Source organism: Rhinatrema bivittatum, chromosome 5 (assembly GCF_901001135.1).
Source record: "Rhinatrema bivittatum chromosome 5, aRhiBiv1.1, whole genome shotgun sequence".
NCBI lineage: Eukaryota > Metazoa > Chordata > Amphibia > Gymnophiona > Rhinatrematidae > Rhinatrema > Rhinatrema bivittatum.
Genome location: NC_042619.1, coordinates 342,373,380 through 342,387,164, shown reverse-complemented (window position 1 = coordinate 342,387,164; position 13,785 = coordinate 342,373,380). Strand labels below are relative to the sequence as shown.

The 13,785-nt window shown below is 42.4% G+C and overlaps 1 protein-coding gene across 9 annotated transcripts in view; it reads right to left on the bottom strand.

Moving 5' to 3' along the window:
- MBNL2 (muscleblind like splicing regulator 2) overlaps positions 1 to 13,785 on the bottom strand; it is a 218,886-nt gene that overhangs the window by 99,722 nt on the left and 105,379 nt on the right. For all 9 annotated transcript variants that reach the window (XM_029604468.1, XM_029604472.1, XM_029604473.1 and 6 more), the window contains exon 3: positions 8,425 to 8,589. In XM_029604468.1, coding sequence (XP_029460328.1) covers positions 8,425 to 8,589 — 165 coding nt within the window. The remainder of the gene's footprint in view (positions 1 to 8,424; positions 8,590 to 13,785) is intronic.

The following is a 13,785-nucleotide window of genomic DNA, read 5'->3' as shown; positions in this document are numbered from 1 at the left end:
GGGTGATGAGCATAGCACCCTGAAAGACCTTCCTACCTAGGGCATCTAAGGCCCTGTGTTTCTGACCTGGCGGGGGAGAGGAATGGGTGCGAGAGCACTTGACCTTCTTGAGGGCAGACTCCACCACCACAGACTGGAGCGGGAGGTGGCACTTCTCAAAGCCCCAGGCTTGTTGCACCTGGTAAATGGTGTCTGCCTTCTGACTGACTGGAGGATTGGACACAGGGTGCTCCCAGATCCTAAGGAGAATTTCCTTGAAGAACTCATGGACTGGGACAGCCACTATCTTTTTTGGGGCATCAATAAACTAGAGGACCTCCAGCATTTTGTGCCGAGCGTCCTTTTCAGTGAGGAGCTGGAACGGGACAGCCTTGGCCATAGCCTGGACAATGCCCGCAAAGGAAAGATCCTCCAGGGGAGACCGACGCCTCTCATCCGGCACAGATGGATTGGAAGGAAGGTCGTTGGAGTGCTCGGAGGAAGACTCAGATGTGTCATCTGCTCAGGGATCGTACAGGGAATCTTTCTCACTAAGGTCCATCGGGGACTGGCGTGGCCGGCCCTGCCCAAGCCTCTCAGTTTTGGCATTGAGGGCATCGATGACCCCGAGGGCATCGATGGCACTGGGGACAACGATGGCACCAAGATACCCAATGGTCCGGGAACAAGATCAGGGAACCCCGGCTGCGGCACTAAGAGCCCTGAGGACATCGTCGGCCGCATGGATTCTTCCTCCTCGGAAAGCCCGATAATGGGAATCACTCCAGAAGAGGGTATTGTGGCCGCTGGGAACAGATGGTCCCCTGGGCACCGGCTGCATCAAAACTACACCTAGAAGGATGTCTAGATGCTCTAGCAGGGGCGCCAAGAGAGACAGCGCAGGATCCGGCTCTGGCATGGAGACTGGTGCTGACTGTGGCTCGATACCCTTCAGGACTCGGAGTACTGCCTGCTGAACCCTGCAATCCAACGCCTCCTGAAAATCTGCTGTAGTTAAAACCGATGGAAGAGGAGGAGGAGGCATCACTAGAGCCTCCTCGGAGCCCAGCACTGCAACCTGTGGGGAATGCCTTGGACTCCCGGGTCTGATAGAGGATGGTGCCTCTTCCCCATGGGTTGCTTTGGTGGCAGCACGGAGGCTGCACCATTCGCAGAGGCGAGTGCCAATGGCGACCAGTGAAAATGCTTGGGGGACTTCCCTCGGTGCTCGGCCCGGTCTTTCCCCAGAGCTGAGAAAGGTGAAGATCCTGATGTCCTTGAGTGCGATGATACCGGAGACAGTCTATCACCAACTCCTCTCTCACGAGAGGCCCGCCGAAGGGGTAGAGGGAGATAGTGTATCTAACGGCTCCCCTTGGCCTCTAGGTGTAGACGCCCCCAATGCTGGAGTAGATGGATCAGACTTTCTGGCAAAAAGCTTTTCCATCTTATCTAGCCAGGAACAATGGCCTTTGGGGGTCATCTGGTCACATAGATGGCACCCTCTGATGTTGTGAGACACCCCCAGGCAGAGGATACAGACCTCATGTGGATCCGTGATTGACATGGTCTGAGGGCCCTGGGGGCATCGGTGAAAACTGGACGACGCCATGAAAAATAACACCTACCGTATGCCGGATGGTACTGACCGAAGAAGAGGGACCCGGCACCGAGTAAAGTAAAAAATAATTTGAAAAAGATGAGCTAAGAGCTCCACTACTGCTTGGCAACTACTTTGCGGAAAAAAAGAGACTGAAGAGGGACCCCATGTGGACGCGTGGACAGTGGCATGCTGGGCATGCTCAGTGTGGTTTTCCCTGCCAGGCTCCATCTGATGTCACCCATCTGTGAGGACCAACATCCTGCTTGTCCTAGGAGAATTATGTTACAGTATTTACTGCCATTTGGTTTGTACTTTCATTCCTGAATTTTAACCATTTAATAGAAGCACAAATAACATCCATGCTCATTGGCATTAAAATCAACAATAAACCTGAAACATATCGAATGCATGAGTAAAAAACCAAAAGTGACAATTCATTTTCAATGTATGGTGGAATTTACAGATTTTGAAAGAAAAACATCATAAACTTAGAGAGGTCCATATTCAGTCACTGGTTGGATTGTAAAGTTAGCCGGCTAACTCTGAAGGGATACTCAGTGGTGCAGCTGCACTATTGAATATAGAGACCTATCTTAAGGATAACTAGATACATTTATGCTCTATGGCATGACCAGAATTAGCCAGATAACCTAACTCCTCCCAGAAGGGCTCCTGGAATGCTCCTACATAATGAGATATCTGGCTAAACATTAGCCAAATATGTGCCCAAAATATTTTAAAGTTGGCATCTAGCTGAATAACTTGCTTCTGAATATGGACCTCAGGGAAGCCAAAGATAAACCAAAAGAACTGTTTTATCTAACTTCTCTATTGCAATCTGCCCTGTATAAAGATTTTGCTCAAGGATTTACAGAACCAAAAATATGATATTTTGCCATCTCCTAGTGCTTTTGCCCACTTTTTCCGATTTGAGGAAACCTTTGGTTGGGAATTCAGGTTCGATTGCTTTTCAATTTGGCTCTTCTCTTTCTGTTGGGCAGCCACACTCTCGGGAAGCATTAATGGCTTTTTATAGCAGCTCACGGGATGAGACAAGCAAGATTCTAAATAGCATTCATCTTGGTGAGTTTCTCCTAGACAATCAGCTTTCTGTCCTAAACACGGCACAGAGATTGCTGGAGTGAGTGGTACCAACTTTCTCCTATACTTTCTAAAGTCTAATTGACTGTTTTGTAATGTGATTAAAGTTGCTGGCAAGGATTTTATAAAGTATGCAGATGACATCCAGATCTTTGTTTCTCTGGGTGTTAATCGTATTAGTCAAGTGAAAAGGATTGAAAAGGTGCTAAGATCAATCCAAGAATGGCTGAAATAAATAAAGTCTTAATCAAAGCCAAAGGTCCTGTGGATCAGACGTTCAGGTCTAAATATTATTGTTCTTTACATCTCTTTTCATAGTATTATTATTAAGTTGAGTGATGACTAAAAACATTAGGGGTTATTGCCGATTCTCACTTACCTTTCCATTCCCAAATTAGCAATGTTAAAAGGCAATGTGTTCTCATCTCCAGAGACTTCCTAACGTGCGTCTTTTTCTTGATAAGGACGACATGATTACACTTATTCATGCTCTGATTTCAGTGAGATCGGATTACTGTAGGATTCCCAGCCGTTCAGTTAGCCCATCTCCATTAACACACCTGGACTGCCTTTCTGTTTAATTCCCGATAGATTTTAAAATGTTGGTGCTAGTTTTTAAGTCACTTCATGACTTGGTGTCAGATTATCTCACTTCTCTTTTAAAGTTTTACTGCCCTGTGAGACAGTTGTGCTTGGTGAGACAATTACATTTATTGAAATTTGCAGATACTAAAATTCCTTTTCCTCTTGTGGACCTACATTGTAGCTGTGTTACCTATGACTCTCAGGGAGTCAGAGTCAGTGAATCTGTTTAGAAAGCTATGGAAGCTTTGGCTGTTTGCCCAGGCTTTCGTCTGAGGTCATACTTTTTCTCATATTTGTATCTTGTTTTAATTATTTATGCTGATGATATTTTTGTTTATGTTGCTGTAATATTTATATATTTATGTTGGATTTGTCCATTACTTGAAGTCTTGGAATGGGGTGTTAATATAAAAGGAAGAAAAAAAATAAAACCAAATTCTTCAAATACTCTACTACTAAAACTGGCGTGCCCTAATTTTTATTTTATTTTTTTAACAATTGAAAAGAATGGCATTAAATGCAGTATCCTAGGTCTTCCAATTATTATTCAAGGTTTCACCTGGATGTTTCATTAGGTTATGGCAGGGTGACAGAAATAGAGTTACCCACGGCAGCTCCAACCAGGGCCAGTACAAGGGTATTAGCTGCCCATATGTGACACCCATCTTTAGACCCAGAGCCCTCCATTCCCTCTCCCTCTCCAGCCTCAGGAGTATCTAGATTTCCTTCCCTTCCTCCCTCCCTGCCTCCACCAGTAGCATCTTCATCCTCCCCGCTTGCCTCCTATTGAGGTGCTCTAGGCACAGCAGTTCTGTCTCACTGGGGGCTGGGCCAGCCTTTGCAATGCTAATAGTGGGGCAACAACAGTAGCTGCAGACCTCAAAACATAGCGGCCACTGTCCTTCTCCCCACCACAATGCGCTTGCTACCTCTGTGCCTCTCAGGGCAGGGGGTGGGGGGTATCAGACTCCTACCTGCATCAGAAATTTGTGATGGGAACCTATTGTCAGCAAACTTCTTTCAGGCTGCAGAGGTCGAGGCCAACCTGGCCTGGCCCACTAGTGGATGGCCCGATTGATGCCACTGACCCCAACAAGCTGCCTGTTTACCAGTCTTCTTTTTGGATGTGTACTATTGTAATGCTTTTATAATGACGGTTTAAGGGCGATTAGTAATTAGGATTTGGAGTTCACTGACTGGGATGAGGTGACAGTTTCCAAAAATATGAATGTCCAGGTCAGATATTTGAGCTTGTAGAGTTTAATAGCTCTGAAAGGGCCTAGCACTGATATCTCAAGACAGATTATGTCTCTTAGTTATAGATAGCACATAAATGAAACTACACATGAACCCAACAACTAAGAGTGCACAGAAATCAATTTCCCTTAAACAGGTTTGTGGATGGCATCAACTGAATATAAGTGCACTATTACTGAGCTGGATTTTAAACCTAACTCTGATATGGAGAGAAGGTAGTCAAACAGTTTTGGGTGAAGCAAAAATGAAACCAGAGACACTGTCACAGCAAACAGAAAATATTTCTTGCATTAAGGGACTTCCGACACGAAAAAAATCTGCCAATCTTTTATCCTCTCAGCAGAAGACAGTGAAGGACAGAGGATAAGATGGAAGAATGTGCTCAGTTCCAAGAAATCTGACGGGATCTAAGACAAAGACACCAGATTGCCACCGCACAATGATGATCATGAAGCCTTTGTTTTGCTTGAGCTTTGGGACTATGTTGGCCCAGCAATTCCTGATGAGGTAATGGTTCAGGCTATCTTTTTCCAGAGGATAAGGAGCATAAAAAGACAATCCTGAGAAGTCTGGTTATTAAAGGTGATGGGACACCAAGGATGAATGGAAAAAATCTCACCTTTTCCGACTGAGTTTGGAAAACAAAAAGGCTGTATCGTCTGAACCAAATCAAAACGGGGTTTCTCTCATTGGTATCTATGTAAAAACAAAACTTCTACATTTGTTTTAAGTTTTCCCTTTGGATCGAGATATTTAAAAGTCAAGATGACAATTGTTTAAAAGATCAGGGCAACAGTGACAGATATGGGGTTTTGCTGCCCCAGGGCACTGTTGGTAAAGTCAGGTAATAGGAAGCAGAAGATCTAAGCTAAGGTACAGCCACCAGGGTTTTCTGTGGCAAAAATGAGAATATTCTGAAGCACACTGGCGACCCGGCATGGGCCTGTATTATTTATCTTATTTTTATTGGGCGAGGAAAAAGGATCGCAAGAATCAGCACAGTAGAAGATTTCAGAGATTGAGAGAGGAGGAGAGGAGCAGGGAAGCAGAGAAGAAGAAAGCTGGGGGAAGATCAGGAATCTGAGATGGGGAAGATTCTGGGATTGAAAAAGGGAGGAGTGGGGTTGTGTTTCCAGCATCTGGGAAGAAAGGAGAGGTAGGAAGGGAGGGGGATAGAAAGGAGTGAGGAGCTGAACTGCGCTAGGAGGTGGAGGCTGGAGGCAGGTGTCCCTGATTCCTCTCACCCTTCCTTCCCCCAGTTCCAGTCCCTTCCTCCCATTTCCCCTCTCTCACACTCTCAGTGATACCCGTCTCAGCCCTCTTTGCTCTGTCTGATCCAGGCTCCCACCCCCACCCTCTCCCTGAATGAAAGGAGGGGGGGCTGGATTCATGTGCAAAATAGCTCTTCTTCGATCTGCTGTGCCACCTTCAGGACCAGCCTCGCCTCTTTTGTCCCTTGCATGCTTCCTAAGGGGCCAAAGTGCACCCAGGTTTCCACACGGTTGGACGGGCGTTTTGGACGCACTAGACTAGCACCCGATGCAATAAGGAGATTAGCACGTCCAAAATGCACACTCAAACAAATGCATAGCCAACAGCAGCCATCACGGTAAATTCCAGGCAGATGAGGCTATCAGCTATTACCCCCGACGCAGAAAATCACTGGGCACCCAACGTACACTTCTTAACGCAGCAAATTTAACTTCAGCCCTGGAGGGTGGCGTAAAGTCAATCCATGAGTCAAGGGCTCATGAGAAATTAAAAATAAGGTCCTCTATCGTTATGACACTTACATTTATTGCTTGCAGTGTTGAAAAATAAATGTATATTGACTTGTTGTAAAAAAAAATTCTTCTGGATGCACAATTTAGACGCCCATAGCAAGGGACACTCTTCAGTAACCTCAGCAAAATCGGCCAGAAGAAGCGGGATAAAAACAGACGCTCGGCGCAATCGTGGGCACCTGAAGCATTTGAGCACTAGAGATGCACAATTCTCCTCTAGCACATCCTTTCTTATGCAGCCCCTCATTAAAAACTGCATCAGGCACCCAGGGGATGTGGCTGTGTTCGTGTTAGGAGAACAGGTGCTCAAAACAAGCGCCTGTTTTCAATGCGCAGCTTATTGCATGGGCACCTAAGAGAAGGAGACTGGATCAGGAACTAGAGGACTCGGCAGATCTTCAGCCATTGACACCCAAGGCATGGATCTAGTGTGCCTGCTCACAAATTCATCTTTTAATATTTCAAAATTCTTGTGTTTGCAAATTCAATGTTTAAAAAGCTCATCTTAATCAGAGTCTTCATATTTCCTTGTTTACAGATATACGTACCTTTTCACAGCATGCACCATCATGGAACATTCTAGCACATGTTATTACAATTGAATACTTAAAAACAAAACGGTGACATTATGGAGCATTCACATATGTTAGGCATGTATAAACCCGTCATGTACTGCCTACAGGGTCCCTCACAATATTAATCGCTTTGAAAAAATGAGAGCATTGAAATTCCAGCATATAACTAATTCTTAGGTAATCAATTATTTGATCAGTTTAGTGATTTAAAGTTAACTATACAGTAAACTGAATTATACTACTCAGAATGATTCTTTGGGAGGCTGATACTAGGCAACATATTACATTATGTAAGGATACCAGCTATAGAAAAATGATCCTGAAGTTTGTACTGCATTACATTGATTATTAAAACTGAAAAGCCACTTTAACGCAAAAGTGTAGCCTAGTCACGGCATTGCGTGCCGTAGCAAAGATGAAGAAATTCCAGGGATTTATTATCTGAAAATGATTCTATTTTAGACAATATGGTTCTTTTAAAGTGAACTTATAATTGAGAAATTGTCCAACAGTCCCTCTGTCCCCCTCTTTTTTTGCCATGTCTCTGTCTGTCAGTTGGGTAGTTTAGTTATTTATTCATTCAATAGTTCTTCTTATCTGCAGTGCCAACAATGTTCATTCATTGCAGAGAACAAACATACACATGTATTCACAACAAAAAATATATATACTCATAAAACAAAATTAAATAACAAAAAATTATTTAAACGCTTGTCCAAAAAGAACCACTTCTAACAATTTACTTCTGAAACTATTGGAAGGGTAATTGAAAAACATTGGGGAACTTCTTTCAAAACAGAGCTAACTCCTCACAGCTGTACATGTCAGCACAGCCATTTTATGTGTCAGCCTCACTATGTCTAAATGCTGAGTATAATATTTATTTAGAAATTCTTATATTCCGTAAATTCCAAAACAAATATTCAATGCAGACTACAACATTATTAAAACTGCATCTATCTCTTAATAAAAAACTTGCTTAAACAACATGAGCTTGGTTGCTTTTCTAAAGCTCATAATATCAGACTCCACTCACAACTCTACAGGGAGAGAGCTCCATAGTAATGGTGCAAAAACCAAAAAAGCTCTTGTACACGTATCCTGCAATCTTGCTTCTATTACTGTTGGAACCGCCAGCTAATTTTGTGGCTGATCTTAACTGCCTTGACGGTGCATAGTTCCTGATCAAGCAATGGGCTACTTCACAAAATATAATCTTATGAAGTAACACATAGAAGCTGATTAGGAGCAAAATTTCACAATCCAAAGAGACTAACACTAATCTCCTAAAAGGTAACTTATAGAGCTGACATACAGAGAAAACAGCCAGATACAAAAGTAAAGAAAGAACATCTGGATTTAAACTACTTAAAAACCATGAATACAGAAATTCCTGTAAGACACCAACATCCAAGGAACCGTTCACTACATTATCCACTTATGGTTACTAACAAGCAGAATGAATGGAGGCCATCCTTAGTTCAATATGGTTTTGCATCTGCACTTTTATCAACCAAGTCATTTCATAAAGTGCACTCACCACTGGCTGAATCGGAGTTCCTGGAAACATGAACTGCATCTGCTGGGCAAGCATTGCTGCTGCTGTTTTCTGCTGGATCAAGTTGTTTCTACCATTAATTTCTAGCTGGGTTTTCAAATGTGTTGGTGGATGAAGATACTTGCAGTTCTCTCTTGAACAGCGACCCTGTAAACAATTACATGATCAGTTTTAGGGTCTGCAAAACTGTGTGGGATCACAATTTTGTTACTTTTTTGGAGGTGAAAAAATAGTCACTAAACAGTAAGGAAACTGGGAGTCATCATCTCGGATGATCTTAAGGTAGCCAGTCAGCGTGACACAGTATTGAAGAAAACCACAGAATACAGAGACCTCAGTTTCCTACGACAGATTTTTCAAGATTGGCACCTTTGCATAATTTTGCATAACATTTCACAATTCTCACTATGCAAAAAAAGTCAGTTTTCAATAAAAACACTTTCATGTATTTGAACAATATACATTTTTTAAGAAAGGGTTGCATAGTGACACATTCAACAGTAACGATTACAGATGCGAGGTAAACGAATACAAAATACATTTGTGTGGGAGCAGGAATCTCTGTCTGACAGGGCTTACAGAGTCCTTGCTGTCCCAATATTTCCAGAAAGCACCCCATACATTACCAAACATCATTCTATGTTTGAGCAGATGAGACGTTTCTCGATCAGAGCTATGTCATAAACTTGTCTTTACCAAAGCTCTACAATAGAAGTTGATTTCTACAAGGACGCAATTAAAATTCTTCCAGCATGGATCAAATGACTGATTAAAAGTCTTTTAGATGAACCCAAACAATGTGCATCCAATGCCCTAGAAGATACAGCTCCAGCGTAAGATCTAGATCTGCCATGGCCCACCCCCAAAAAGTTTCCACCGGTGAACATTCCCACCGCATATGATCCACGCCTCAAGCCCACATCCCCCCTCCAGTACAGTTGAGAGGACTTTTGCCTAAAAGAAGAATAAAAGAGAGGGCATCAATAAGTGCGATGTAGGAGCTTAATCAGCAACTTGACCCCTGCGACTACAGACTGAAATACCTTTCCAATCATCCTCCCTGAGGGCCAGATAAAGATCCCTATTCCAAAGGGGGATAAGAGCACGAGAAGGCTCCTTATCCATTAGGCATACTGTCAAAATACCTTCCTGGATAAAAGCCTTTCGTAGGAGGAGGGAGCTCTGTGTCCCTGCAAGGCTGTTATGGTGAGCACTAGACTCTTCCACCCCCCCAAAATCTGATCGGAGATCTTGAAAAGATTTAAAGACAACACTGTTCTCTTCCCATAGTTGCCCTATCAATTTCAGTCCCTGATTCTACTAAGCAACAGAATCTGTGCATAAGGTATGAGCAGATAAAAACGAATTAACCCTGAGGGGAGATAAGGGGGACAAAGGGATCTCCAGCCTCCTCCTCACTGCCCCCCAAATCTGCACCACGTGAGATAGAAAGATATTAACAAACAGATCCATTTCATCTAAAGTGGCTGATCAAGCCCCCACAAAAGAGAAGAAAAATCAGTTCTCTCAGCCATATGTTTCTTCGGTGAGTACCATGAGATCAAATGATTTCTGTGTAGCCATACTATTGCACCCTTTAAACCCACAACCCAGAAATAAGCTGCAGATTTTGTAGGGCCATTTATCCCTGTTCCTAAGGCCTCCACAAAGTGTGCATCTTTATATGTGGTTGCTTATTGTGCCTGCCATTTGTCTGACAGAAAGCATTGGACATGCATAAAAAGTGTTATACTTCGACTCCTGAGGAAGGGAGGAGTTAGAAATCTGTTATGATCTACTCCTCAAGAAGAGAGGAGTTAGCAATCTGTAATGAATCTGCTCCTGTGGAAGGAGGAGTTAGCAATCTGATATGCTCTGCTCCTGTAGAGGGAGTAGTAAACAATCTGTTAGAGTTTAGACTGCGGAGTAGCAATCTGTTATGAATCTGTTGCTGAAGACTCCTGATGGAGAAGGAGTAGCAATCTGTTACCAGCAGAGTGCTTGGAGAGGGAACTCAGCTGTAGAGGAATGTAGATAGGTGGATCCTTGGGCCGATGGCAGATGACTGCGCCCCCAGGAGGATATCCTGAGAGGGACCACCGGCTAGGCTTGAGTATGGAGACAGACACAGATAATTCTTTTATTAGACAGGTTAGTAGAACCATCAGAGGTGGCAGTAATGAGCTGATATAACCAGCAGGGCTGAAGTCCCTCAGGTACTGGAACAGCGATCACAGGGTTGCTGAGCTGTAGAGAAACTATAGATAGTGAGTAGACAGGGTATGCTGTATTCATAGCCAGAACTGGATGACAAAACTCACATAAGGTCTTTAGGAAGCTCAGTAGCTGGAAAGGGTTAGGCCCTCGAGGAGCGAGTACCTGGTTCCAGGGAAAGCTCTGAGAGAGCGATGGTAACTCACAAATGTCTGTATCTGCGATAGCTTCCAGGCGGTAGAGAATCTTCAGAGTGTTCAGGAACATGGGCCCTCGAGGAGCGAGTACCTGTTCCTATCTGCAATCTGAAATAAAGAAAAGAGAGTGAGGCCCCCGAGGAACGGGTACCCCTGGTAAGTCCGAGGAGGCAGAGTAGCTTGGGAGTAAAGCCGAAGCAATCCCCTTTGCTAACTCGATTCGTTTAGCGAATACTGAGACCTTTTATATTGGAAGCGGATGACGTCATCTCATGGGGATGCCCCTGAGGTTCTCGCCCTTGCTGTACATCAATCGGAGCACGTGCGTGCCCTACAATTTTTGATATTATGTCTTTGGTCAGGCTTTATCAAGTATTCCAGAACCAAGCTCCGTATATTAGACATAGAGGATCTTCCTTTGATGGAGCCAGTCTGAACAGGCTTTATCAAGTATTCCAGAACCAAGCTCCGCATATTAGACGTAGAGGATCTTCCTTTGATGAAGCCAGTCTGATCAGGCTTTATCAAGTATTCCAGAACCAAGCTCCGCATATTAGACGTAGAGGATCTTCCTTTGATGAAGCCAGTCTGATCAGGCTTTATCAAGTATTCCAGAACCAAGCTCCGCATATTAGACGTAAAGGATCTTCCTTTGATGGAGCCAGTCTGAACAGGCTTTATCAAGTATTCCAGAACCAAGCTCCGCATATTAGACGTAGAGGATCTTCCTTTGATGAAGCCAGTCTGATCAGGCTTTATCAAGTATTCCAGAACCAAGCTCCGCATATTAGACGTAGAGGATCTTCCTTTGATGAAGCCAGTCTGATCAGGCTTTATCAAGTATTCCAGAACCAAGCTCCGCATATTAGACGTAGAGGATCTTCCTTTGATGAAGCCAGTCTGATCAGGCTTTATCAAGTATTCCAGAACCAAGCTCCACATATTAGACGTAGAGGATCTTCCTTTGATGGAGCCAGTCTGATCAGGCTTTATCTATTCCAGAACCTTTTCCAGTCTGACTTTGGCCAAGATCTTGATGTCTGCATTTAGTAGCGAGATTGGATAATATGAGCCAGGATCCAGTTTAGCTTTGCCTTTTTTGTGTATTAATAAAATAATGGCATCTAACAATCTGTTCTAGTCTCAGGAAACTGCTGTAAATGTTCAAAAACACTTAACGCAAGAGCTAATTCATGAGAGAATAGTTTATAGAAGGCTAGATGAAATCCATCTGGTCTGGAAAATATTTTCCATTAGGCAAACTCTTAAGAGCTCTGCAATTGTTATAGGAGTAGTTAAATTAGGCACCTGTCCTTTAGACAGCCAGAGACATCCAATTTACCCAAATACTCAGTAATACCTTTCACTTCTCGTCTCCAGGCAAGCATAAAGTTGCTCAAATAATTTCTGCCAAACTATGAATAATCACCCCATGTGGGTTACAAATACCATGGACATTCTGGTTCTATTAGATCTCTCTGCAGCATTTGACACTTTTTTTTTTTTTTTTTTAATTCTTTATTTCTCATTTTCATACAATTTACAACGAAATAAAAAATATTTGTAAACCTTCTTACACATAATTACCCATTATCCAAAACATACTGAAATATAAGAAATATAGGCATCAGATCCATGCATCAATACTTCAATTATAACTTTACAAATATCCATACAGTTCTATATTTTGGAAGTACAAGTATGAGTTCTAGTTAACACAAATTAATATTACTTTAATACCTTGTAATTTTATCCCACAGGCAATATTGGAGGCTAAATATAAGGAACTAAGATTAAAGGAGATGTAATCATGTAAATAAAACACTTATAAATTTTATCAACTAAATTCAATATCTTTGTCCAATATAGTTACTCACTTTCTAAGTAGCACTTGTAGGAGAGGACTCCGCTAAGGGAGCCTCAGGTGTTATTATATTAGATTGCTGTGATTCTAAGAGTTGTTGCAATTGATTAACTTGATAAAATATATATGCTTGGTCTCCTTTCTTTAGCTCACATCGACATGGAAACCTTAATAAAAGTGCAAAACCCAGAGAGACAATTTGTTGACGTAAGGCTAAAAATTCCTTACGTCTATTTCTAGTAGTTGGAGCCAAGTCCGGATATATTTTAACCACCTGGTCATGAAATGTTATTGGAAATTTTTTAAAATATTTTTTCATGACTGTAGCTACGTCTTGAGTGGTAACAAAGGATACAATTAATGTATTCCTGTGAATAACATCTAATGAAGAATCTTCTAAAAAATTAGTCAAATTTGCAGGGACATGGGATTTACTTGTAAGGAAATAGCACGTATTTATGGGAGGGATTGCTTCCTCAACATAAGATAATTTGTCTCTAAAAAACCTTTTTAGAGATATGTATGGAATTTCTCCCAGTATCTGCGGAAAATTGGTTATTCTTACATTTAAATGTCGCATTCTGTTCTCTAATGACTCTAAACGTCTAGCACTAGCCATTTGGTCTTTAATTAAACATACATTTGCAATATTTTTATATTTTTCTCATTTTCAGTTAATCTAGTTACTGTCTCATTATTCTGAGTCTGCACAGTCAATAATTTACCTTGAAATTCTGTAGCAACATTATCAATTTTCTTTTCCATTCTAACCATAGCTGTATTTAGGCTATTCACAGCTTCTAAAATCCTATCAAGGGTTACCTGACCAGCCTCAGCTGTTGTCTGCAATACATTCTGGATCAGTGGTTCCCCCTGCTCTGCATCCCTTTCCAATGGGATTTGCAGACTTTCAACACTGTCCGGAGTGAGCATTTGACACTGTTAATCACAGAATACTAATCAATAGACTGAAAGAAATAAGGCGGATCTAAGTAGGTCATGCATTAAGGGCTGGAGAGAGCTTGAACTATTGCAGTTCCTTCTCAGTCTCACATCCCTTGTGGTTAA